The 27,535-nt window shown below is 37.0% G+C and overlaps 1 protein-coding gene across 1 annotated transcript; it reads right to left on the bottom strand.

The window, feature by feature from the left end:
* On the bottom strand, positions 1-27,535 carry slc6a17 (solute carrier family 6 member 17). Its single transcript, XM_084390434.1, has 12 exons — positions 27,260-27,535; positions 18,790-19,200; positions 13,932-14,089; positions 9,427-9,553; positions 7,666-7,847; positions 6,633-6,743; positions 6,007-6,248; positions 5,669-5,861; positions 4,801-4,993; positions 4,517-4,676; positions 1,712-1,874; positions 1-806 (listed from the first exon to the last, which is right to left on the bottom strand). The coding sequence occupies exons 2-12, from the start codon at positions 19,076-19,078 to the stop codon at positions 438-440; spliced, it is 2,187 nt and encodes a 728-aa protein (XP_084246560.1). The 5' UTR covers positions 19,079-19,200; positions 27,260-27,535; the 3' UTR covers positions 1-437.

A 27,535-nucleotide genomic window follows, 5' to 3' on the forward strand; every position in this document is an offset into this window, starting at 1 on the left:
GTAAGATGTCTGGAGTTCAGCAGCATTGGTAACACCTTAACCTAAGCCACTCACAGAGAGGGATGTGCTGCAACCCTATGGTCCCAGTGACAGAGACCAAACATGCAGCTTGAATGTTTTCATTACCTTCTTAGAGTTGACATTATTTAACTATATGCAAAAATAACTTACCAAATAAGCCACCTTACACACTGATCTGAAAGCTCCAGGCTCTCTTTCACCTTCAGACCAACATCTGTAGTCCGAATGAATAATTGGGCCCAGGGAAGCTGTCTAGTCAGGGAATGCGGAAGGATCTCTTGTCTTTCTGTTCGTTTTCTTGTGGTCCTGCTCCTCTGGATGGCTTGGGTTAAGGTGTGACCAACACTAGGACCTTCTCATCTGTTCAGAATCTTCTTTCTCGTTCCGTCTCAGTCTCTGGGTGGTGGGTTGGAGGATCATGACTCAGATTTGGGAGGGGCAGGGTTGGTCTGGTAACCGCTGCCATAGCCGCTGATGGAGGTAGAGTTGGTGATGAGCTCCACAGGAGATGTGCTGCCAGGGCCCAGATAGGCCCGATGGCTGGGCATGGGAGAAGGGGCTTCGCTGGGATTCTTCCCGAGGATAAACCTCGTCTCATCTTCCAGGGTGGAAGCCTCCTTTGCCAGGCTCTTGCGGTAGGAGACAGACAGCTTGTTGGAGCCGTCTGGGAGCCAGTTAAAGTGACGGGCAATAAAGACCAATGGAAGAGGAAGCATGGCCACAATGATCAGAGCAAAACACATGACTAATGCCCAAGGAGGATAACTCTGGAACCTCTCCATGGCCTGATTATAGGGAAAAGGAGAGAAAGAAATGGTGAACAACAATAGAAGTTAACTATTAAAGTCTTTGAATGATAATTTTCCAATTTGTCATCAAAATCTATAATTCATTGCTAACTTCCTCCTTGAAACACATGTACTACCATTCAAAAGTTTGGGGTCGGTAAGATAAAAAAAATAAACTTTTATTCAGCAAGGATACATTAAATTGATCAAAAGTGACTGTAAAGACTATTATAATGTAACAAAAGATTTCTATTTTAAATGCTGTTCTTATAAACAAAGAATCCTGAAAAAAAAACGTACTACGATTTCCACAAAAATATTAAGCAGCAAAACTGTTTTCAACAATGATAATAATAAATGTCTGCTGAAAATAGCTTTGCCATCACAGACATAAATTACATTTTAAAATAATTTAAAATAATAAAGTTATTTTAAATTGTAATAATATTCAACAATATTACTGTTTTTACAGTATTTTTAATTAAATAAATGTAGCCTTTGTGAGTGTAAAGAGAATTTTTTTTAAGTAACTCCAAACCTTTGAACAGTAGTGTATGTATGTGAATATGAACATAATGCCTAGATGTACTTGCATATATAATAGAAGGGGAAAAATATCCACATATGTAAACTAGGGGTATTAATACAAACTTTACCACAAAATTTGTTTGATTTAAAAAATATATATATATAGCTATATTATTATTATTTTAAATCAACAAAATGTAAAACCTAATGCAAGATAAAATAGCCAACTAAATATGAAAATAATATTTAATTTCAAAATATCAATATCAAACAATGGAAGCATAAATGTATTACATATGTTATAGTTTGGGAACAGGGAATAGGATGGAAGAGAGAAAAGAATTAGACAGATATTTTCATAGTGTATAACTAACCAGGTCTTGCACCCATGCATTGTATCCTGGAGGGCTGATGGCCATCTCTACAACACTGGCAGAAATCAGTATGATCAGACACACTGGAGACACATACTTCCACAGGTAGAAGTAAACAATGCAAGGTCTGAAACCCAGCATGTCCTCCAGATCCTGCATGAACCTAATGGACAACATAAAGCATACAGAATTACAGATCAATATCAGACACAAGGCAAAAGCAAACTGGATTGCATAGAGACTATATTTGGGGTTGGCAAGAACAATGAGGAGATCTGATTTCAGAGATAATAGGGGCTTTCGCACTGGAAATCAGTTATAGGAACTAGCCACCAGGGTAAAATTTTCCATTAGGGCCATTTTTCTGGTTGCATTTGTAGCGCCAGTAGGAACCATAGGCTACGTTCACACAGCAGCAGAAAACACTTCTCAGTCTAGGGCTGGACGATACGGTCAAAGTTTATATCCCAATATATTTCTTAATTTCGGTTGATACGATATAATTCCGATATCGATATGAAAAATATAAAAGCCACAGAAAAAGTGCCAAGAATGCCCACAACGGATGTCTGTGCCTACAAACTTCTGAAAAATGAATTTGCCAAGTCTATGAAACCTCCTCCTATAAAACTATATAATATTTTATAAAATAAAAAAGCTACAAATAAATTAATGTTCACCTATTATTTGTATTTAGCCTTCATCCAAACAAGAAATGTGAAATCACTGTCAAATAAACAAAAGACTCTCAAATTATTAATATTAATATCTTTAAACTATAAAATAGGCTGATTATATTATTCTCATAGATTGAAACAAAAGTGCTTCAGCCAGGATAAAGAATATGAAAAGCAAGGACATTGTTAAGTGTTTATGACACCCTGAATTCCTTCCGACTGATCAATCTGAATGTGGTGTTTACATGAACGCTAAACAAGTGATCGGGTTAATGTGCCCGCTTCAAATCGGAATATATATTTTTGACATGTGCTCACTGCACAAAAGAGTTTCCCTATGTTTGCGCATAATAACCATTCTCCTACATTTGTTCTTTATTTTTTTTAAACAGCAGACTTATACTTAATATTGATTCTGAGCAGAACCAGAAAATATGAACACATCACACCAGTCCTCAGGTCTTTACACTGGCTCCCAGTTAAATTTAGGATTGATTTTAAAGTATTATTACTGGTATATAAATCATTCAATAGCCTAGGACCACAATATATTGCAGATATGCTCACTGAATATAAACCCAACAGATCACTCAGATCATTAGGATCATATCAGCTAGAAATACCAAGGGTTCACTCTAAGCATGGTGAGTCTGCTTTTAGCTATTATGCCAGCCGCAGCTGGAACCAGCTTCCAGAGGAGATCAGTTGTGCTCCTACAGTAGTCATATTCAAATCCAGACTCAAAACACATCTGTTTAGCTATGCACTTACTGAATGAGCACTGTGCCACTGTTCGTCCGACTGTTTGTACTGTACTGTATTTTATTTTATTTTTCTAAACTGTTTTAATTATTTCTTTTATTATTTTAATTTCTTCTATGTAAAGCACTTTGAATTGCCATTGTGTATGAAATGTGCTATATAAATAAACTTGCCTTGCCTTGCCTTGCCTTGCCTAATATTGATCCGTTTCTGGTCATAATTTGGAGACAATGAGCTTATGAACCGTTGTGCCGTGCTACTTATATTTATCACGCAGTAAAAATGCCCCTCCCCACGCCCAAAACCAGATGTCTGTGGATGAGATTCGGAAACTAGGACTGGTGGGACGTTGTCCTGCTCCACTTCACAGACACGGAATGAATTTATAAGATTACTAATGGATTATTTGGGTTGCAAGTAAAGTGCCAGTGATAAATGTTGTAATGTATATTGAAATATCAGAAATGTGTTTAAAAATCATATCACCGTTATTGAAAAAAATGATACCGCGATATATATTGATATTGAATTATTGTCACGTATTTGAGTACCTAATACGGTTACATTCACACACAGTTCAGTTATTTACAGGAGTGACAACTGCAATATAACCAAACTCACACCCGTAAATTTTCAGGACTCACAACCGCATTCTCAGAAAACACGCGCTGTGTGAACGGAACGTGAACAGTGTGAGAGAGCCGCTCTTCACTGCGCATGTCTACCATGTGTTGTGGATTTTCATGTATGGTTTTTCAGTATCTAACAGTGATGGAGATATGAATGTTTTAGATCCAGTCACTGTTTTCCAACGAAGCTGCTCTCATCAGTTTTGTGTGCTATGTGAGCCTCAAATGCTCCACTCTCCACCCAGATATAAATGCTGCTGTCAATCAATGAAGATTTGTCGGATGAACTTGCGGCTCAATTGGTCTCTTTTCATGTTAAAAGTGATACGATTTTTCAGTGTTATTGACATCGCCATCTCTGATATTACTTTGGTCACTGTTGCTATGGCGACCGATAAGAGAATACGGCTTGACTCCCGTTGCACATTCATAGAGAAATAATTTGAGACGCTACTGTAAGTTGCTGTGTGAACGGGACATGTTGAGACTCATTTGTCAACTTGTAGTGCTGCGCATCATCAAAAACACTGCACACAAAGGGCGACAGGTGAATGCTATCTATCACCATTCCTATAACTAAAATCATTCCCAGTTCCTTCAGTGCGAACAGACCAAAAAGAGCAGTATTTCTCTAATAGTAGGAACTATGAAAACTCAGGTGCGAAAGCCCCTACAATCTTATTTTGAGTAGCTCTCTGAGCAAAACACCAGAGAACAGCACTAAACAATCTGCCCACCTCTTCGTGCCATAGACCCAGGCAACAGACACATTCTCCAGGATCACCACAATAGTGAGGGGCAAACCAGCAGAGTAGTCATCAAACATGGTGACAAAGTAGTTCCCTGAACGCTGGACAAACAGCAAGCCGCAAAAAAAGGCAACAATACAACAGCCCACTGGGGAAATACAAGATCATACAAGTTAGTCGGTGACTTATAAAATCGGCCCAGTATCATTTAGAGTAAACTTAATTTACTGGCTCAGAAAAAAAAGAGAAGAGAACAAACCAGGAGCTCTCACCTGTGAGCACCTCTTTGCGAATTTTGAAGGTATCCAGAATGGGTGTGGTGATGCCAGTCATGGTGCCAATCATGCTGCCCAAGCCCAGGTTTATCAACATGAAGAAAAACATGACAGACCAGAAGGGAGAACCTGGAAAATGGGTCATAGCCTCTGTGAAGGCAATAAAAGCCAGACCAGTGCCTTGAACAGCCTAATGGGAGAGAGAGAGAGAGAGAGAGAGAGAGAGAGAGAGAGTTATTATCATAAAAAAAACTAAAATGAAAACTAAATGAAAACATTTTCATTGCATGAAATAAAAAAAACTTTTACATAATTGTAAAAACTAAACTAAATAAATCAAATAAAGTCTTTTTAAAAATAAATGTGATTTTTATATAGAATATATTGTTAAAGTTTCACATTTTATAACCTCTTTTCATAAATGAATATGCCACTAGATACCACCAGACAGCCATAAGATGTTTAATGCTGGTAATTAAATAATCATTTAGCGCGCTCATTTTGGCAGCACAAGTAAAAACTAAAACTAACAGTAAAACTAACAAATAAAATAGAAATGAAAAAGCTATACTAAAGCTCTAATAACACTGATCGAGGTGAATACATTTTTTTTAATTGTGCATACATAAAAAAAGGAAAATACAAAAATACAAAATGGCTCTAAAATTACTAAAATAGCTTGAAGCCTTGAACAGTACAATATATTCCAGAACATTACGGTTCAAAGGCATTATTACAATAGAAATTGTCTATTGAGCTTGGCAAAAAAACAAATCATAAAAGTCTAAATTTTAGTTTCATCCATCCTTAAATGGCTTAGCTGAAAACCTGCTGAAAGCCTTTAGCTCATGGGCCGAACACCTGCCTTATTGAGCTCATCCTCCAGCAGACACGGCTCCAGCCCCAGCTGCGCAAAACTGTCCTCTTTCACAATCTTTATTACGCCGTACATCTCGGCATAGTCCGACGTGGAGAGGTGGGAAAAGTTGACGTGAGGGGGGATGAGATCCTGACTCAGCACATTTGAGTTCAAGTACCCTAGAATCTTTTCAGCATTCCTACATGAGAACAACACAGACATGAGCTTCCACATTTGAAGTATTAGGCATAAATATTATATTATAATGGAGAGTGTAACTTAATCCAATCACAAAAATGATCCTTTCATGAGAGAAATGAAATGCGTTGAGAGGTCATACGTACTCCACAACACATTTCTCGTTCATGATGTTGGCTTTGAAGCCCAGCACAGCAAACACTACGAGTGTGGCCAGTATAGAGGTCATGAAGTTGATGAAGGAGACCAGCACAGCATCAAAATGACAGTTGTTGTCTCTTTTGTTGTAACTGGAAAAAGCGATGACACCTCCGAAACCCAGACCAAGAGCAAAGAAGACCTGAGTGGCAGCTTCACGCCACACCTGCGGCTCCAACATGATCTCCAGCTAAAATTAAACCAATTAAAACTATTCATTACATTTTAGTGATTGAAAATCTAATCTCTAAGTAAATGAACAGTGCCAAATAAGTGTCAGCATAGCTGAAGGCCTTCTATTGCATAGAATCATGTGTGATTAATGTAATAGAATCATATTTCATAATGTGAATTTGATTAAATATCCCAAATACACCACAAGAGGGAGTCCAACCATGTGACGAGCGCAACATTTTAGCTGCACACACTTTCTTTTAAAGATTGCTGCCAATAAAGATTAGCTTACACTGCATGAAATGTGTCTGCTAGTTTCTAAAAAATAAATCTTAAGCCATCTGGATATCCTAACTATCACGTGTGCGTTTAAGAAAGTGTGTGCGCACAATCGCCTTACCTTGGGTGTGAACATGTGAGCAATGCCATCTACTGCTCCTTTAAGAAACATCCCTCTCACCAGGAAGCAGAAGAGCACCAAGTACGGAAAGAGTGAGCTGAAGTACATCACCTGCACAAACACGGTGTGACAATATTTACTGTTTTTGTTCACATTTTTTAGAATGATTTGTGCATACATTTCTCATAGAACAATAACTGTGTATTAATGCTTTTGGTATTATTTATTACAACAAGAGCTTGTAAATTCGGCACATTATATTTATTCTTCTTCGACTATTTGTTTGGTAAGAATCCACTCTGTACTATGTATATGGAGGCCTTATTGTGGAGTCTCTTTTAGTTACTTGACATGTGGCCGGTTTCATAAACTGCTTAGACTAGCTTTACAAGTTTTCTTCAAGACTGGTCATACATTTTCATCATTTACATAAAAATGTAGATTGGTCTGATTTGAATCAGTAAGACAAGTTTCAATAACATAGAAGCCTATGGAGGAGTGAGAAAGCTCTCAGATTTAATCAAAAATATCTTAATTTGTGTTCCAAAGATGAACGAAAGTCTTAAGGGGTTGGAACAACATGAGGGTGAGTAATTACTGACAGAATTTTCATTTTTGCGTGAACTAACCCTTTAAGACTTGCTGGTTAAGTTTATACAACTTTCCCCAGAACAGGTGGTGAAGCTCTATTGGTATGATGGGATTAACCAAAATTTTGATTCATAGAGAACTATTTGTGTCCCTGTTGTTCAGACACTGTGATACATTTAAACAGCTGGTAAATGGGTATTTTTCCATAAAATCTGTGTTTACAAAAACTGCAGCACTATCACACCTTGAATTAGCTTCAAGGAGAAAGCAAACGTTCCACTGAGAATATATTCATAATTGCGCATCGTGATTGTGTAATTGTTCAGGTGTGCCTGATAACGCCGCATCTGCATATTGTGTCTTTGAGCTATCTGAAAATTGATGTTTCTCAACTCAGTTAGTTCTCATTTCATTATCTCATGCAGTGGCAAGTCTGCCTCACCCTCCCAGAAGACTGAATGCCCCTTATTACAGCCAGGCAGACAATTATCCAGGCAGCCAGCAGCGACAAAGTCATCCTCCAGTTCAGACCCCCGCTGTCTGCGATAGAGCTGGTGATGTCCAGGGTCTCGCGGTACCAGTAGTACGTGGTTGCTGAGCTCTTCTCACACTCAGGCTCCACAACTAATCAGACAAAAAAGAAAAGCAGAGACACAACCTTCCTTGTCTATTAATATTTCTTTACACCAATGACTATTTAATGACCCTTTGGAAAAGATCAGCATGGTATTTCTTAGGATTTGATTCCGATTCATTTCAGTTGTGATGTCCATTTTGCTTAGATACTGTATGAAATAAATGATGTCCCTGCTAATGTTGTCAATTATACAGGACAGTGTTTCAGATTGATTTAAACGGGTAACTCATCTTTTTGAACGATTCATTAAAAGAACCGACTTGAGAGAGTCATGTGTACAGAGAATCAGGCAGCACGTGGTCGTGCAGTATTTTATTTTTTTGATTCACTACAAAGAATTGGGATCATTCAAATAGAAATTGTGATTTATTGGATTATTGATTGTTTTTTCCCCCAGGTCGAGTCTTTGATTTAAAAAATTTGGTGGGAAAACCATCCAAAACACAACATATGCTGGTTACCTGCTGATAAGTTTTTTAGCAGGGGATATTGACAGTGCTATGGGAATCTCTAAGTGCTATTTCTATCAGCATAGTAGAGTATCTGGGAAAGGAATAAGTGAAACCATCATTACATGTCCATGAAACACTGCACACTAACAAATTTTGTGTTTTAATCATTACAATATGACAGTTATATAGCAAAAGAAAGTCCAAACAGTGTTTGAATATAATCTAGACTAGAATTATAATAGTTTTGGGTTTTATTTGAACATTTGCAGAGGGTTGTGTCCACTTATCCTGCATGTCTACATGTATTCTAGTCTTAGTGAGGTTGAGAGTGAGTCTGACTGCAGGTCACAGCTTCTGTCTAGTTTATTCTCTGCTCACTGACCAGGGGACACAACCGCAGGGCATGCTGGGAAGCCTCAAACACACAAAATGAAGAGCATTATAGGATAAGGTGCGTGATGGGCAGAACAGTGGATCACAACCTTTTTCACTTCAAGGATCACCTTCGTCCACAACAATATTTGAAGGCCCCACTCACAATTTCTACCCAATACAATATTTTAGAGCTTGGCAATTAGGAATATGTATATTGGTTATAAAAATAACCAAATACTACGAAATATCTTGATTTATTTTAATGCTTGCTTTGCCTTATTGTGATCAAGGGATAACCCTCAGCTAGCTGTGCATTAAACGTTTTAAATCCCGACATGGAGGCAAAGAACCAACCAATGCGAAGCGGAGCAATGCCTCAGCGGAGTGCATTCAGATCATTTAATGAATTGAATTATCCCGTTTATACCATGGTCATTTGCCAGCATTCACAAGTTAAAGCTGTTTCTGATGTTTGCAGCGTAATATTTGACCAAAAGGGTAAAAATGATGGTCAGTTATAGCTCATTAGATCTAGCATTCTGCCCGATTTAAATCAGATTACATTTATTTGAATGAATGGATTATAGCATTTATTGGAATAAATTATTGAGAAAGAGAGAGAGAGACAGTGCAGCGTCTTGTTGCTAAGAAATATAATGTAGTGATTCAGAAGCAAAGCTATTTTATTATTAAAAGCCACAGGAAAGCGTTGATAAATTTGAAACTGCAGAGCACTCACTTGATTGGGTGCCGTTCTTCCTGATGGGACAGGCGCTCCAAGGTAGAGGATATTGAAACGACTGAAAAAAGTAGAAGATGCTCCAGCCGATAATCACATTATAGTACAGACCGACAAAACCACACACCTGCACAATGGAGAAAAGAAAGAACAAATGGTATTGGTTAACAACTACAAAATAATTAAGATACTGAATTGTAATACTGAAAAAAAGAACAGCCCCCTGGAAAGGTCGCATCTAGTTTAAGGCTAATTTTGCTTGACTATAGACTGTTTACTGAACATCTGAGTCACACTGTGCACTAAAAATAACAAGAGGTGATAAAATGGCCTAGCGATCTGGCACCTTCTTGGAATCTTTATCTGGGAGTGTTTTCTGCTTTACCTATGGCTTTGAAATAATTGCTATTTATATGAGATGAACAGAAACCACAAAATCTACACCTAAATTCACAAATTTCAAAGGTGTAGTCTGAATGAGCTTACATGCCAGTTTAGGATTGTGGAAAGTTAATTTTACAGTTAAATTTCAGTCAGAGAAGCTCTTCCTGGCAGTTGTATAATGTGCACCAGACTGTGCTGACAGTCATAAGTCTGGCTCCTGGAGTCTCATCTGATATATGATCGGATGTCTTAATGGATAAATTCTGAAGTCTTTTAACTCTTTAAACTCAATAGCATTACTCTAAATATAGTGTGCATTTATAGAAATAGAACACAATAGAATAGAATGAATGTGCTATGTATGCTGAAATGCCGTGTGTTTTGAGGGTTTAGCAACTTGTGCCTGTTAAACAGCAAATCTATCCCTTGATTTTTCCCTGCAGTCTGTAACAGGGCCGTAATGGTACTTTGCGACGTAACAAATCCACAGCACATTGAGTTAGTGAATAATTGAAGCACATTCTTTCTGCTGTAGCTTCATGGGTATTAATAGCTGAGGCTGCAGCAGAACAGCCACATATAGTCCCTGAGTGTTTCTCTACAGTAATTTTAATGGAGGGCTTTTTTAATCTAGGACTCCCTGTTCACACCGAACTGCGAAAACTATTAAAAACGCTGTATTAAGCATGCCAGGCCAGTAGTTAGAGATGTCACTTTGTAAACAACCCTTACGAAAAAGAAGTTTATTCAAGTGTGCTATTAGTATACTAATTTTAAACTAAAAATAAGAAAGTATACTTTCAGTCTGCTTTTTATGTACTTCTCAGAAATATACTTTATGTAGCCTACTTCTCAGAAATATACTTCAAATTCCACTTAAGTATACTTGACTTATACTGATAGAAAAGTCTAAGTATATTTGGCCTATACTTGTTGATCGAGATATACTTAAAAGTATAATTAAGTATTCGAAGTATCCTTGGCTTGTACTTGCGTTTACCATTTTGATTGAGGTAGCTTATTACATTTTTTTTTTTTTAAACATAATATTACACACTGTCTTATAAACTAACATGTTCAAGTTTATATAGTAACAAGCTTTCGGGTGGAATAGCTTATAGAGTAAATAAAATAAGCATGGAACTGAACCTGATCTGGTACACAGCGATAATAATTCCCTTACGAAAAATAAGTTTATTCAAGTGTTCTATTAGTATACTTCTTTTCAACTAAAAAGAAGAAAGCATACTTTCAGTCTACATTTTATATACTTCTCAGAAATATACTTAATTACACTTAAGTGTACTTGACTTATACTGAGAGAAAAGTCCAAGTATATATACTTGTACTCAATCTTTTGATCGAGATATACTTAGGTTTAATTATTCAAAGTATACTTGGCTTGTAGTTGTGTTTGATCGAGTAGCCAATTAAATATACTTTTTTTAACATAGTTTTCCAGCTATCCATGTTTTCACTGTTATACGGTAGGGGGCGCTATAACACATCTTCTAGTACAGAATCTCCGGATCAAAACACAGGAGAAGAAGAAGCTGTAACAAGTGATAGAAGAATGCTCACTCAAATGTAAAATAACGTGATCATTAAACATTAAACAGCTTGTAAATCAAAACTGCTTAATGTTTCCAAATGAAATGAAGCGTAACCCATGAAGAGAAAACGACTGTGTAGCTTTGGGGGTGTTGGACTCGATCTACTCCATCTGTGTTTTGATCATGTTTCTGAATCTGATCAAGGCCAGAGACAATTTAGTCAAGGCGTAACAAAAATTTGATTTTCTCATCTTTTTTTGTTTAAAATGTTGCCTTTATTTATGAAACTTACCAACATTCAAGTGTTGATAAAAAAGGATGCATGAAGCTAATAAAATGTTTTTAAAATTAAAGTACAGTTGAAGGTATTTTTCAAGCGTAAAAAATAACATTTGAACATAGTACGTATAGGGCTACCGCACGTGCAAAAATTATATATAAATAGTAAACTATAAGTATAATGTTTAGTTCACTTAAAGAAAACTTGTAGTATAAAACTAGCCTACTAAACTAGTAGTTCACTGAGAGTATACTTCAAAGTTGCTACGAGTGTTAAAATAGTAAACTACTAGTATACCCATAATATATACCCTTGCAGTACAAATGAGAAACGTAATTATGAGCTAGTTGTGCACTTAAAGTTTACTACTGTTACACTTATAGTACACTTAAACATATACTTTTATATACTAAAAGTGGACCAATTTAGTCCCAAGCGGTATTAAAATAGTACACTCACAAGTTTACTACTAGTACATACTGAGATTAGTATACTTACTACATACTTAAAAATATACTTGAACATTACTTAAAGGTTGTATCAGCGATTTCAGGCCCAAACGCCGACAGGGGTGGGTGTTGTGAGGTTTTGCGCTCGTGCACGGCTGCCTATGACGGCTGCACGCGAAAACCTCACAACACCCACCCCTATCGGTGATTGGTTGGAACACTATTTATTTTGGTTTTGAGTGGTGGTGAAACCAACTGTTTTTGTGTGCAGATCTCAGAGCCTAGGCTGCCTACAGAGACGCGTTTTTTTGACGCCATGCTTATGGGGCGGGCAGCTAGCGGATCGTTAGGAAAGATTAGATGAATGTGATCATTTATGTTTGGGCCTGAAATCGCTGATACAACCTTTAAGTATACTTCATAAAATTAACTTGAAGTATACTTCTTTTTCGTAAGGGAAACTATGCGCCTATAGACTGAAAACGTAATACTCATGCACATGTCGTCACCGTTATCAAAAAACTGCATTTTTGAAGTTTACACAGAGACAATAACGTTATTGTTTTCAAAAACGTGCAAATTGAAACCCATTTTCAAAAGTTTGCTTTTTCAGGCCCCCAAAATGCCATTGTCTTGTAAATTAACGACCAAAACATATAAAAAGTTTTCTGTTTTTAAGTTGAAAACAGTGTCATGTCATCCTAAAATGGCTTTCCCTATGTGTTTTTTTCCATTGACTTTGAGTAGAAGATTAACACAAACAAGGTTGATTCCCAGTCTGAAGTAAATGAATCCAGCAGTCTCACTCAGACTACATACCAAATAGGCTACTAAACTGTTTTAATTATTCTTATTTTTCTTATACTTTTTATTATTTTAATTTCTTCTATGTGTAAAGCACTTTGAACTGCCATTGTGTATGAAATGTGCTATATAAATAAACTTGCCTTGCCTTGCCTAAATAAAATACAAAAAAAGACATTCAAGATTATCTTATATATTATAATTAATATTTGTAAATTAACAGAATAATATATATATATTTATGCATTGGTATTCAGCTCATTCTGTTACTAATGAGAAAGCCATTCACAAGAAACTGCTGATTTGCACAATACCAGATTTCCGCGCTGGTGCATCGGCTTATGGTATATAACCATCACCTCCCGAAAAGCCTTACATATTTGCTGACTTGCTATATCTCCAAAGTGCAGTTGCTCATACAAGGAAAGAAAACCAGAAAGTCCAGGTGCAGCTGGGACTGAAAATAGATTTATTAAATGTTCAGACAGAGTGATATTTTAAGATCGAAACCCATCTGATAGGTTGCGTGACTGCGCTCATATTAAAATGATTTGAGAACAGCGCTGAGTAATGGATGACGCAGCACAGAATAGCTGGTGAATTAGCACTTTTAGGCCTGTAACTCATCAAAAATAAATGCTTCTATTAAGGCCTTCAGAACAAAATAAAAGGGGGAAAATGAAATTCTTTATTGGTCTGGAACACACAGGCTCCTCATTGTATTTTGACCCTTTTTCAATATAAACTAGAATCTCAAACTGTATCAATTGCCCAGTCTGAGCTGATGTGAACCAGACACTCACAATCTGAAGTCTGGAGATCGTAACCCATGAAGAATGATTTACTTTAGGCCCATCTTATCTATAGCTGTATTCAAAGTTTAGTTCCTCTTTCACATTTGACCGCAACCACTCCATTTACGCATAAACACTCTCAAACCAAGTTAAGCAACATTATCACAATCAAGAAAAGATAATAAATGTAAGTGTTTGCTCATTTGTGTCTTGTGTTTCTTAAAGAACATCATTCACTCACCATCAGGCTGGACACTCCAATGCCACCGAGTCGTGGACAAACATAATTCCACACTCCAATGCTTCCTCGACGAATCCTCTGGCCAACCGCCAGCTCCAAGAAAAAGAGTGGGATGCCAATAAGGATAAGGAGGATGAAGTATGGAACAAGGTAAGCACCTGTAAAGAGAGACAGCGACACTTGTAAACACTGAGAGTAATGTCCTTACAACAGTGTCTTTAATGACCAACCAATAGCCCAAGATCAATCAAGCTACAGCACACTGAACTCACCACAGTTTTCCCCTTTATGTTGTTTTTCCATACATACATAAAAAAGTAGTAAATTATTTCAAAATATGTCTGTTGCTACAGTCAAAATACTATATATGACTGCCTGGGACATGTCTTTCCCTCATATTTTATATTTGCATTTATTTATATTTTGTTATATTTTTATTTCATTTAAGATATAGACTCACCTAACTACATTCAAACTACAGTATTTAATGCATTTTACAGTATATACAATCACCAGCCACTTTATTAGGTACACCTGTTCAACTGCTCGTTAACGCAAATATCTAATCAGCCAATATTCGCATGGGCTCACCAAGATTGCAAAAACATTGCCTGGTCTGATGAGTCTGAATATCTGCAGCGACATTCAGATAGTGTCAGAATTTGGTGCAAATAACATGAAAGCTTGGATCCATTCTGCCTTGTATCAACGGTTCAAGCTGCTGGTGGTGGTGTATTGGGGAATATTTTCTTGGCACACTTAATTGGGTCTCTTAATTTAGCATTGTTTAAATGCCACAGCCAACCTGAGTATCGTTGCTGACCATGTCCATCCCTTTATGACCACAGTGCACCCATCTTCTGACGGCTACTTCCATCAGGATAACACGTCATGTCACAAACCTCAAATCATCTCAAACTAGTTTCATGAACATGACAAAGAGTTACTATACTCAAATACCCTCCACAGTCACCAAGATCTCCATGTTATTGAGCACCTTTGGGATGTGCTGGAATGGAAAATTTGCATCATGGATGTGCAGCATCTGCAGCAACTGTGTGATGATGTTATCATGTCAATATAAACCAATATCTCTGAGGAATGTTTCCAGCATATAGTTTAATTTATGCCACAAAGAATTAAGGCAACCTGGTAGCAAGGTATACCTAATAAAGTGGCAGGTGAGTAGACACACACAAATCAATATCAGCATTATAACTTTTTCATTTTATCTAGTTTTTCAAGAAATTAATTTGCTGTTTTAAGATATTAACACCCAAACTTTCACACACACACACACACACACACACACACACACACACACACACACACACACACACACACACACACACACACACACACACACACACACACACACACACACACAATATATATGTATATATACACAGTGTATACTCATTTCATAGGATTCTATAACAGATATATATTTTTTTCATCAGAAGAGAGATATTATAAAGATATATAGATATATAAATATAAATATCAAGTCAAAATATTGCAAAAGTAGTGCAGTTGACATTACTGAAGATTTCCATAACTGCAATTTAGTTGGATCACTGATTAGACTTCTCTTTTGATTACATTTAAAAAGCTTGATTTCAGTAAACTAATGATTATTAATAAACATGACATTTGCCTTTAGAGAAATGCATTTAAACAAACTATATGACCTGCTGTCACACCACATTTTAAAATATATTCATCTTATATGACACGATTTGAATAATGAAATCCATCATCTTGCACTTTTCAAAATAGACCAAGAACAAATGCAAAGCTTAATTTTCTAGCTAAATTTCAACCATCCAGATGCAGAAGATGGTATCTTATAGGCTAATGACAACCTGAGCCTCAGTAGGCATGATTGAACAGACAACAGAATAAAACAGCAAGTCACGCTGCTGAGCCCTGACGTCAAACTAGCTCCATGGTGACGAAGAGTTTGGTCTGAGCAGAGCTTCCTCTGTTTGAAGTCAAAGAGCAATCCGAAAATAATTGCTTCTATAGACATAGAGCGCATACTGCTGGCGAATGACCACAAACCTCTCCTCTTGGGAGGTTATAAGTGTAATTAGAGCCAGGGATGATCACAGCAAAGCACTCCCTTGGCCTCAGCTTATGACGAAGAACTGCTTGTTATCAGGTTGATTACTGCATTTCTTTTGTGTTCGATGTTGCTTTGTCGAGGCTTTTTGTCTGGGCTTTATTTATGCATGCAACTAATGAAACAAACAACACGCCTTGTGTAGAAAAGAGGAGAGGGGAGGAAAGAGAAAGGGATGGACGGACAGATGGAAGAGAGAAGATGGAGAGAGCAAGGGTGCGTAACGTAAACAAGGCCTTCTGGGAAACATTCATAATTGCAATTTGCAAGACAAGCAAGGACAAGATATGACGATCTAATTACTAATTGTCAGGTTTCACTTTCAGATAACATTAACGTGTCCAACTATATTTTAGGACCTTTTTAATATAGTTTGTTACTATACTATTTTCAATATACAGTAAATAAAATAAAAATCCGATAATTTGCAATTAATTATGCACTGCAAAAACGAAATTTCTTTTTTTGTGTGTCTTGTTTCTAGAAAAGAAACTTGTTTTCAGAGAATACATCTTAATTTTTCTTACCCAATTGCCATTGCCATCAAAACATAGTAAGTTTTATGCTTAAACAATTTCATGGAACTACCTTAATTCATTATATTTTGTGAATATATTTAATTTTGAAGAGACTAAGCTGATTCAGTTATCATTAAATCAGTAATTTCCTGAAATAATTCTAAACCACATTTCTGTCTAGACTGTGAAACAGCATGAAATAGTACATTTCAGATTAAAGGAGGATATGAACAATGAAGAATAGTCCAAGCAGCCAAAGAGCAATGACAGCAAACCAATTTTTTTTATTGCAAACCAAATTTGCAAACCAAGACCACACTGGCCTTGCCTTTCCTGTTTTTAAACAGCCCATATAACATTGCTGCCCTAAATAACACTATCGTCAGCTTAATAAATTTAGAGAGACCACAGCGCACAAGGCACACAGCTGACCCAAAAAAGACTGTCTCAATGGAAAAATTTGACAGCTAAAAAGAAGAGTGAAAACATTAAAGTAATAGTTCACACAAATTTTTTTTATTTACCGTTATCATTTACTCACGCCTCTGTTTTCTACACAATGAAAGTGAGTTAAGCCTGGGGCTTTCAAGCTCCAAAAAGACAACAAAAAAATACCATAAAAGTGCTCTATAAAACTAATTAAATAGTCTTCTGAAATCATACAAAAGCTTTTTATGAGAAGCTGCAAATTAAGTTGTTATTCAGTACAATTTCTAAGAGAGAAAAGTCTAATTTGTGACTGAATAATATTTTTGTGTGTGTCAGATCTATTTAATAAATGACTCAATGATCTGGTCACAATGGTTAACAGCTCACTGGAGGTTATCAAAGAATAACTGACATTCTGGTAGTCACACAAAGTTATCATATGGCTTCATAAAGACGTTCACAACTATAGAGTTATTGGTAACACTTTACAATAAGGTTCATTAGTTAACATTAGTTAATGTATTGACTAACATAAACTAACAATGAGCAATACATTTATTACAGTATTTATTCAACTTTGTTAATGTTAGTTAAAAAAAATACAGCTGGTCATTATCCGTTCATGTTAGTTCACAGTGCATTAACTAATGTTAACAAATACAATCTTTGATTTTAATAATGCATTAGTAAATGTTGAAATTGACTTCGACCTTCAGATGGTCCAGAACGTTGCCGCTAGATTATAGATTATATGACCTCAATCTTAGTCTCTATTCATTGTCTCTTGGTTTATTTTAGGATCCAGTTTAAGATATTAAAGCTCCAAGCCCCATTTTACATTAAAGATCTTATCCTTCATCTAGCAGATCCTTAAGATCTAATAAAGCACTCTTGAATTTCCCATGATCTCGGTTAAAACAAAAGGGTGATAGAGCTTTTTTGATCATTCCCCCTAGTTCATCAGTTGCCACTTGACATTCACCTTGCACCTTCACTCATGGTTCTTAAATCTAGGCTTAAAACGCATCTTTATTCTCTGGCTGTTTTTTTGTGTGTGTCATTTTATATTATGTATGCTGTGTAATTTACTTTGGTCAGAACTTTGGTCAGCTAAGCTTTGTGACATATAAATAAATGTTACTTACTAGAATACATTTATGATTCTTTTATTGTGTTTTTGATATACAATTAAAATGTGGAGAAAGTTATTTATTGCAGATTTGGAGTGACTTCAAGGTTTGTGTTTGTTGTGCATTTTGATTCAGTTTGAGGAATACACAATGTGTGTGCATGGGTCTTTTTATATGCACATAATTCTGCTAGCCTATATGTGTCATCCAAATGAACTTCTGAACCCAACACAGTATTTTGTTATCTTCCCTTCCCAGTGACTCCCTCAGTCTCTGTTTATTTGTTACCAAAATGTACTGCTAGGTTTAGAAATGCAACATTGCGTTAAAGAGTAAATTATTGCTTTAAAATTAATATTAAAGGTGATTATAATCAACACATTGGAGGAAATGTTGATTTTGTTTTCAACTAATGGATGAAATCCAATGCAAAACACCTGAGGAAAACATTTCTGTATCTTAATTGGTGGCCTTTTTGAGACTGAAATCTGTTGTCCCCATCCATTGTAGTTGCATGAAAAAGAGCAACCATTAACATTTCTCCTTTTGTGTTTTATAGAAGAAATGGAGGTTGAATAAATTATTTTAGAAATATATATATTTTTAGGTTGAACCTTGAAACAGTTACAAATGCACATCACTAATAAGTAACTCACCTCCTCCGTTCTTCTGGCAAAGATAAGGGAAACGCCACACGTTACCCAGGCCCACCGAGAAGCCCACCTGGGCCAAGATGTACTGCAGCTTACTGTTCCAGGCAGGTCGTCCGTCTTCCAGGTCGGGGGAGATGTCTGGTTTGCCTATGGGCGGAGGGCCCCCTCCTGCCATGCTCATCTGGCTGCTCTTGTAGTCCATGGGAGCCTCCAGCGCCAGGAGGTCGGCCACAGACTCTGTGACATGCTCATTACTGTGCTCGCGCTGAGTCACTTTACTGCTCTTGGGCATGGCTGTGCCGTGTCGTGGTGATCCCAACAATTAAAGGTGTGAAAGAAGACCAGAGCAGAACTGAGGTCACAATAGCTGCCCTTTTTGCTTGATACAGGTGTGGAGAATGAAGGTTTGTGCTCCTGAGAAAAGAGCATAAAAATGTGAGAAATTGGGCCACAAGAGATTCAATTATGGCTATGGGATTCATAATATAGACCAAATCATCTTCCAAATAAATGTCCATTTGTGTTACATTTAACAAAATATTTTTTTTTCTGGTGTTCTGTTGGCTGTTGAATTTTATAACTCAAGCCTAAATATTACTGATTTATTAAAACTATCTTAAGATTGCTTTTGGCTCTAGACTATAGAATACATTTCATGAAAAGCTAAGCAATCTGTTGTAATAGAAGCAAATGCAAGCACTAGTAGGACAGATGGGAAGATTTTCTGACCCTCTGCATTGCAGTTTTGAACAGTATAACCTACTGGTATTAACCATGGTAAAATATCTTAACATTCATTAATGTAAAATAAAGTAAAACAGTAATATTGTGAAATATTATTATAATTTAAAACATATATGTTCCTAATTCTGAGTATGTGAATCTTGTGTAGTCCACTGGTAGTAGGTATAGTATAGTATAGTATAGTATAGTATAGTATAGTATAGTATAGTATAGTATAGTATAGTATAGTATAGTATAGTGTCGTTTAGTATAGTATAGGAATTTCTACTAATTTCCAAATCTACTTCTGTCAAGACAACTCTCGGAGTGTTTGGCATGGTAATGGAAATGACAATGTTGTGTTTGGTCTTGGCGGAATAGATCTGCTACGCTGCTGCTGTTTTTGCTGTTGCAGTGCAAATACGGGACTTGCTACTGCCAATAGATACACAACACGCTGCTGTGAGCAAAGAAGACATCCTGCTGCTGTACTATATAGCATACATGAATTACCAGTAGCAGATCTATACAGGTGGAGTTGGGGAAGGTGGAGGGTATCTGAAAGCGTTCTGCAACTGCTACAGAAAATGCTGACCAAGTATTTGAAGGTTGAGCACACAAGCTCATTGGCTACTGATTCAACAGGAACCAATCAGCTGTGCCCTATAAAGGATGAGTTGAGGATCTATCAGTCTGCTGCGCCATCTAGAATTTCATGACAGAACTTTGTATTTAACTCTTTCCCTGCCATTGACGGAATTTTACGGCAATCCATGTTTTCCATGTTATGACATGTTTGTCATGTTATACGGTAATAATGGGTGCTATTTTGAATCTTCTGAAAGTGTACAGAATCTCCAGATCAAAACACAGGCAAAGCAGAAACGAGCGAAATATTGCTTATGCAAATGTAAAATAATGTGATCATCAAACATTAAACAGCTAGCATCAATCAAAATTGCCTAATGATACTGAATGAAATGTCGACCCAGGACAAGGTATATGAAGCTCTTGGGGTGTTGATGGATTCGATCTACTCCATCTATGCTTTGATCATCGTTCTGAATACAATCCAGATGTAGTCTTTGATAAAAATGATTTTTTTCTCAGATATATTCAAAATACAAAATAAACAAAATATTCTGGGGGCCATGGAAGCTTTGTGAAAATAATCAAAAATGATGGCGCTAGCTGGCAACATATATAAAAAAAAAAAAAACGCTGGTGGGGAAAGAGATACAGTACAGTTAAAGGTGTATTTCAAATATAAAAATGAATGCCTAAATAGGAACATAGTAGTATACTTAAAATGCAAAAATAATATTTAAATAGTAAACTATAAGTATGATGTTAAACTAGTAGTTTACTGAGAGTATATACTTCAAAGTGTACTTTAATAAACTAAAATATGTGCTACAATTATTTAACTAATAAACAATCAGTAGCTATAGCTTCACTTGTAGTATAGCCCAGTTGCAGTATACAAAAAACGTAGTTGTAAATTAGTTGTGTACTCAAAGTTTACTACACTTAAAGGGATAGTTCACTTTGAAATTAATTTTTGATATGTTTTAGCTTACCTCAAGGGCATCCAAGATGTAGGTGTCTTTGTTTCCGCAGTAGTTTCAATTTTGATATTTTTAGGTCAAACCGTTCTTGTCTGTCAGTCATATAATGCAGGTCGATGGTCACTGTCTCAAAACACAAGCACAGAGTCCAAATTAAAACAATTCCCCATCGTCCAAATGAAACAATTCCCCATCGTAAGTACACATTGATGGCCTAAGACACGAAACGAGCGGTTTGTGTGAGAAAACGAACAGTATTTATATCGTTGTTATCTCTTGAAAACAGCACACGTCCAAATGATCTGACGGCGCAAGCGGGTATAGATATATACATAGATGTCGCCTTGGCTACTGCAGTTCATTGGAACGAAACCGTAGCCAAGCGACATCTAGTGTATATATCTATACCCGCCCGCGGGCGGGTATAGATGTATACACTAGATGTCGCCTTCGCTACTGCAGTTCATTGGAACGAAACCGTAGCCAAGGCGACATCTATGTATATATCTATACCCGCCAGCGCCGTCAGATCATTTGGACGTGTGCTGTTTTCAAGAGGTAAAAACGATATACGTTTTGTCACACAAACCGCTCGTTTCGTGTCTTAGGCCATCAATGTGTACTTACGATGGGGAATTGTTTTAATTTGGACTTTGTGCATGCTCTTTGAGACAGTGACCGTAGACCTGCATTATATGACTGACAGACAAGAACGGTTTGACCTAAAAATATCCAAATTGAAACTACTGCGGAAAAAAAGACACCTACATCTTGGATGCCCTTGAGGTAAGCTAAAACATACCAAAATTTATTTTCAAAGTGAACTATCCCTTTAAAGTACTTTCATACAGTAAAAACCAATTAAGTCCAAAGTAGTTTTGAAATAGTGGACTTACAAGTATACTAGTAGATTGATATTAGTATACTTTCAACATAAAGTATGCTTAAAACTTAAGCTTTACTTAAGTATATTTATTAAAATGAACTTGAAGTATACTTATTTTTTGTAAGGGTTGATGAATAGAAAGTTCAAAAGAACAGCATTTGAAATTGAATTCTTTTGTAACATTATAAATGTTTTTACTGTCAAGTTAAAACATATTTACTAAATAAAAGTATAAAAAGAGAAAGCTATTTATTGCAGATTTGGTGCGAGTTCAGGGTTTGCATTCATTTTGATGCAGCTTGAGGAATACACAATGTGTGTGGGCACTGCTGCTCAAATCTGCACATGATTCTACTACATGTGTCATCCAAATGAACTTCTGAACCCAAAACTTACACAGTATTTTGTTATCTTCCCTTACAAAGGAACTAAATGCATTAACATGTTAACTACAAAAAAATCATCGACACAGAATTTTGCAACTTTTGACAGCCATAATTTCCCTCCCTCAGTTTTAAGGCTGTTTATTTGCTGCCTAAGTTAATGATTTAGTTTTTATGTTGGGAGACTGGTGTAATACTAAAGCTAAAACGTACTAGTAGGTTTAACAGTTCAGCATTGCACATTGCAAGTGTAAATTAGTTCTTTAAAATTAGTCTTAAAGGGTTTGGTCTTTTCAGCAGCCTATTGGACAGAATTTTGGTTTGGTGTTCAACTAATGGATGAAATCCAGTACAAATCACAGCCTGAGATTAAAAAAGAGGCAGTCACTGATGAGTTTTTAATCTAGACCATGGGGTGCTTTTCATGATAAATAAGGGAGAGGTGATGAGCTGAGATTTTTATCTACAGAATGACTAGGGAATGTGGCAACAAAGCCGCCATCTTTGCTCTTCTCACCTTTGTTTATCTTTGGTAATGAGAGCCTGAGGCACTGAAAAAATCTATACAGATAATCTCAAATACAAGAGGACACGAAACCTTTCTGTGTTGCTAGGCGATGCTCACCCACCGCCCATGACAACCTGCAAACCGCATTCAAAAAAGGCTCAGATCTACTTGGGGGACCATATGGGGAGGAATCCAACTACTGTTAAGAACAAACATACTGTACACATCATATGAAATTATTAGCATGTGCATTGTTTTCGTGACATGGTCAATGATGACAATAAACCATCAAGGGACCATCACACACTGAGTTTGAACTTTTGCACCCACTGTGAAAATTTGCACAGTGTTCAGGTCCAAAACAGCCTGTCCGGGCAGCAGGCCAGTCAGTTCTCTACGTCATTATTATGGAAGGGATTATATTTCAGTAGGGAGCAAACTAGACCCGAAGAATGCTGCTCACCCTGTGCTTAGTCTCATTTTGCTGTGCATTAAACACAAGGGTACTTAACACTCATAATGCAGGGAACGTGCTTGGTCAGTTGATTCTGCGGAATTCAACTAAGACACCCAAATCCAAGCCTCCCTGCTGGTGAATGCAATTTTTCAACATTTTCCCCAAGAATATAAAATGCGTTGCTGATCAGAGCCAACTATTGGTATGGCTTCCCTTAGCAATAATGGACTCTATTCTGTAGCTAAATATCCTGTTGATTCAATTGCACATTATAATATGCAAATGTACATATTTTATCTGTCTGGGTTGCTAGGCAATGAAACTTGATGAAATTCTCACATCTCAGCTTCCTGCATGCTCTCTATATCAGAACATTGAGTGACAGCTCATCTATCCAGTGCTTGAGAGCATCCATGAACCTTTGTATTTAAACCTTTGTAAGTTCAAATCCTTGAAATGCAGAAGGTGGGTCACAAGAATCGAATTTCATACATAGCAAGCAATCTATATATATATATATATATATATCATGTTCAGGAAAAGATTACACTGATATAATACAGGAATGATGGTAACTGCATGTTTTGATTGTGACAAATGAATCATGGGAATTCAGATGACTTCTGTGTGTATGTCTCCAATGTCCATCTCCTAGAAGAGTAGTACAGTATATGTATTTCTAGGATTGCTACTACAATAATTGTACTACAATGATATTGTACTACAATAATTGCTTAACTGAACCGATAAATAAAGTTTTTGCTCACTCAATGCCAAAACAGAATGTTAAGGAAAAACTAATTGGTGGCAGAATTTATATAAACCAGTAGCCTCTTTGGGTAGTTGACAAAGACATTTAAATTAACATGCCCTTTGGTGCAGCATAAAATCCATTGAAAACTATTTAAATTTATAACATTGCATTGTTAATTCTGTAGTTTTTAAGACACTCCCAATAAAATAAAATAAAGGTGTTACAGTATTTATTCATTTTAGTGCTGTTAAATCGATTAATCGCATCTAACATAAAAGTTTGTATATATATATCTGTGTGTGTGTGTGTATATATATATATATACAGTGGGTACGGAAAGTATTCAGACCCCCTTAAATTTTTCACTCTTTGTTATATTGCAGCCATTTGCTAAAATCATTTAAGTTCATTTTTTTTCCTCATTACTGTACACACAGCACCCCATATTGACAGAAAAACACAGAATTGTTGACATTTTTGCACATTTATTAAAAAAGAAAAACTGAAATATCACATGGTCCTAAGTATTCAGACCCTTTGCTCAGTATTTAGTAGAAGCACCCTTTTGATCTAATACAGCCATGAGTCTTTTTGGGAAAGATGCAACAAGTTTTTCACACCTGGATTTGGGTATCCTCTGCCATTCCTCCTTGCAGATCCTCTCCAGTTCTGTCAGGTTGGATGGTAAACGTTGGTGGACAGCCATTTTCAGGTCTCTCCAGAGATGCTCAATTGGGTTTAAGTCAGGGCTCTGGCTGGGCCATTCAAGAACAGTCACGGAGTTGTTGTGAAGCCACTCCTTCGTTATTTTAGCTGTGTGCTTATAGGGTCATTGTCTTGTTGGAAGGTGAACCTTCGGCCCAGTCTGAGGTCCAGAGCACTCTGGAGAAGGTTTTCGTCCAGGATATCCCTGTACTTGGCCGCATTCATCTTTCCCTCGATTGCAACCAGTCGTCCTGTCCCTGCAGCTGAAAAACACCCCCACAGCATGATACTGCCACCACCATGCTTCACTGTTGAGACTGTATTGGACAGGTGATGAGCAGTGCCTGGTTTTCTCCACACATACCGCTTAGAATTAAGACCCAAAAGTTCTATCTTGGTCTCATCAGACCAGAGAATCTTATTTATCACCATCTTGGAGTCCTTCAGGTGTGCTTTCATGTGTCTTGCACTGAGGAGAGGCTTCCGTCGGGCCACTCTGCCACAAAGCCCCGACTGGTGGATGGCTACAGTGATGGTTGACTTACTACAACTTTCTACCATCTCCCGACTGCATCTCTGGAGCTCAGCCACAGTGATCTTTGGGTTCTTCTTTACCTCTCTCACCAAGGCTCTTCTCCCCCGATAGCTCAGTTTGGCCGGACGGCCAGCTCTAGGAAGGGTTCTGGTCGTCTCAAACGTCTTCCATTTAAGGATTATGGAGGCCACTGTGCTCTTAGGAATCTTAAGTGCAGCAGAATTTTTTTTGTAACCTTGGCCAGATCTGTGCCTTGCCACAATTCTGTCTCTGAGCTCTTCAGGCAGTTCCTTTGACCTCATGATTCTCATTTGCTCTGACATGCACTGTGAGCTGTAAGGTCTTATATAGACAGGTGTGTGGCTTTCCTAATCAAGTCCAATCAGTATAATCAAACACAGCTGGACTCAAATGAAGGTGTAGAACCATCTCAAGGATGATCAGAAGAAATGGACAGCACCTGAGTTAAATATATGAGTGTCACAGCAAAGGGTCTGAATACATAGGACCATGTGATATTTTAGTTTTTCTTTTTTAATAAATGTGCAAAAATGTCAACAATTCTGTGTTTTTCTGTCAATATGGGGTGCTGTGTGTACAATAATGAGGAAAAAAAAAAAGAACTTAAATGATTTTAGCAAATGGCTGCAATATAACAAAGAGTGAAAAATTTAAGGGGGTCTGAATACTTTCCGTACCCACTGTGTGTATATATATATATATATATATATACACACACACAAAATTGTATGTTAGATACGATTAATCGTGATAAATCGATATGACAGCACTAATTCATTTTAAATATGTACAGGCCTACATGTAGGGCTACAGAAAATGTTGTTTCTGTTATGATGAAAGTTGCATTACAAGAGCATGAAAATGAAAAGATGAGAAATTGGGCCACAAGAGATGAGTTTTTCCTGATAAGTGCTGTTGGCTGTTAAATTTTATAACTCAAGCCTAAATATTATTCTGATTTATTAAAACTTGAATGAATCTTAAGATTACAGCATTAATTTCATGAGAAGCTAAGTAATCTGTTGTAATAGAAGCCAAGTCAAGCACTTATAAGACAGATGGGGAGATGTTTCTGACCCTCTGTACAGTAGTGTTTAATAGTATAGGGCTTTGGTACAATAATTACATTAATTCATTAAGCATTCTTATCCAAAGCGACAAATGAACACTCAAAGCAATTTATAAAAAGAAACATCAATATGATATTGTTGTCTTTTAAATAAATATTACTGACCCCAAATAGCCCATATTTCATAAGCTACGTTTCCGTAATGACAAAATATGCATTCAAGTTACAATTTAAAATAATGCTCGTGATTTACATATTACATTGGGCCTACTCGTTTTCATTTGTGTATGAAGTATAACAATAATGTTTTCAAACATAGTTTTTTAGCCTTCATACACAAATGAAAACGAGTAATGTAATGAAATAAATCAAGTGCATCTTCGTCAAGTTTTCAGAGAAACTCGACGGCTCAAGCGTCACCTGAGGATGCGCCTGACTGCAGTCACGGACAATGATCCCGTTCACCTTAACCCTCCCTCTTTCACTGATCTTTCAACACTAATCGAGACGAGCAATACGCTTACAATAGTTTAAAAGCACTAACACGTGGACCCCGCGGGGCTTAATGTTGTCATGTAAAGAGTACCACGCGCCTTGCAGCATCCTCAAGGTCAAATATTTGTGTCACGTTGACCTAAAACTGACGCGCCTCTGATAACATGAGAAACCTCGTAAATAACAAACAAATGACCAGCAATTGCTGCTGTGAATGATCGACATGAACTGCGTGCAGCGTGATAAAACGCTCTATGCATGACAGGAATACCAAATAAGTTGCTACAACGCAATCATCGATGGAAAATCTCTTGCATCTTTTATCACGTCGGGTAGGTTACTAAATGAAGAGAAACCACGGTCACTTACTGGATGTCGAAGAGTGAGAATCAGATGCGAGTGTTTTCATATAGGTCTCAATGAGTGACAATAACCCGAAGAATGATGGCTCCCACAGAAAGAATCCTCGCTGATGTGCCGTTTCCGCGCTCACGACTGAACCTGTCCAGAATTGCGCAGAGTAAGTGATTGAGCGCGCCGCCTGACGCAAAGCCCACCGCGCACTATTGTGTATTCTCTTTCAGCCCAAAATAGTAACTTTGGGGTCACGCTGACACATCTGTGGGTGTTGTCCGCGACAACACT

This window comes from Rutilus rutilus (assembly GCF_951802725.1).
Source record: "Rutilus rutilus genome assembly, chromosome: 19".
In the NCBI taxonomy this organism is placed as follows: Eukaryota; Metazoa; Chordata; class Actinopteri; order Cypriniformes; family Leuciscidae; genus Rutilus; species Rutilus rutilus.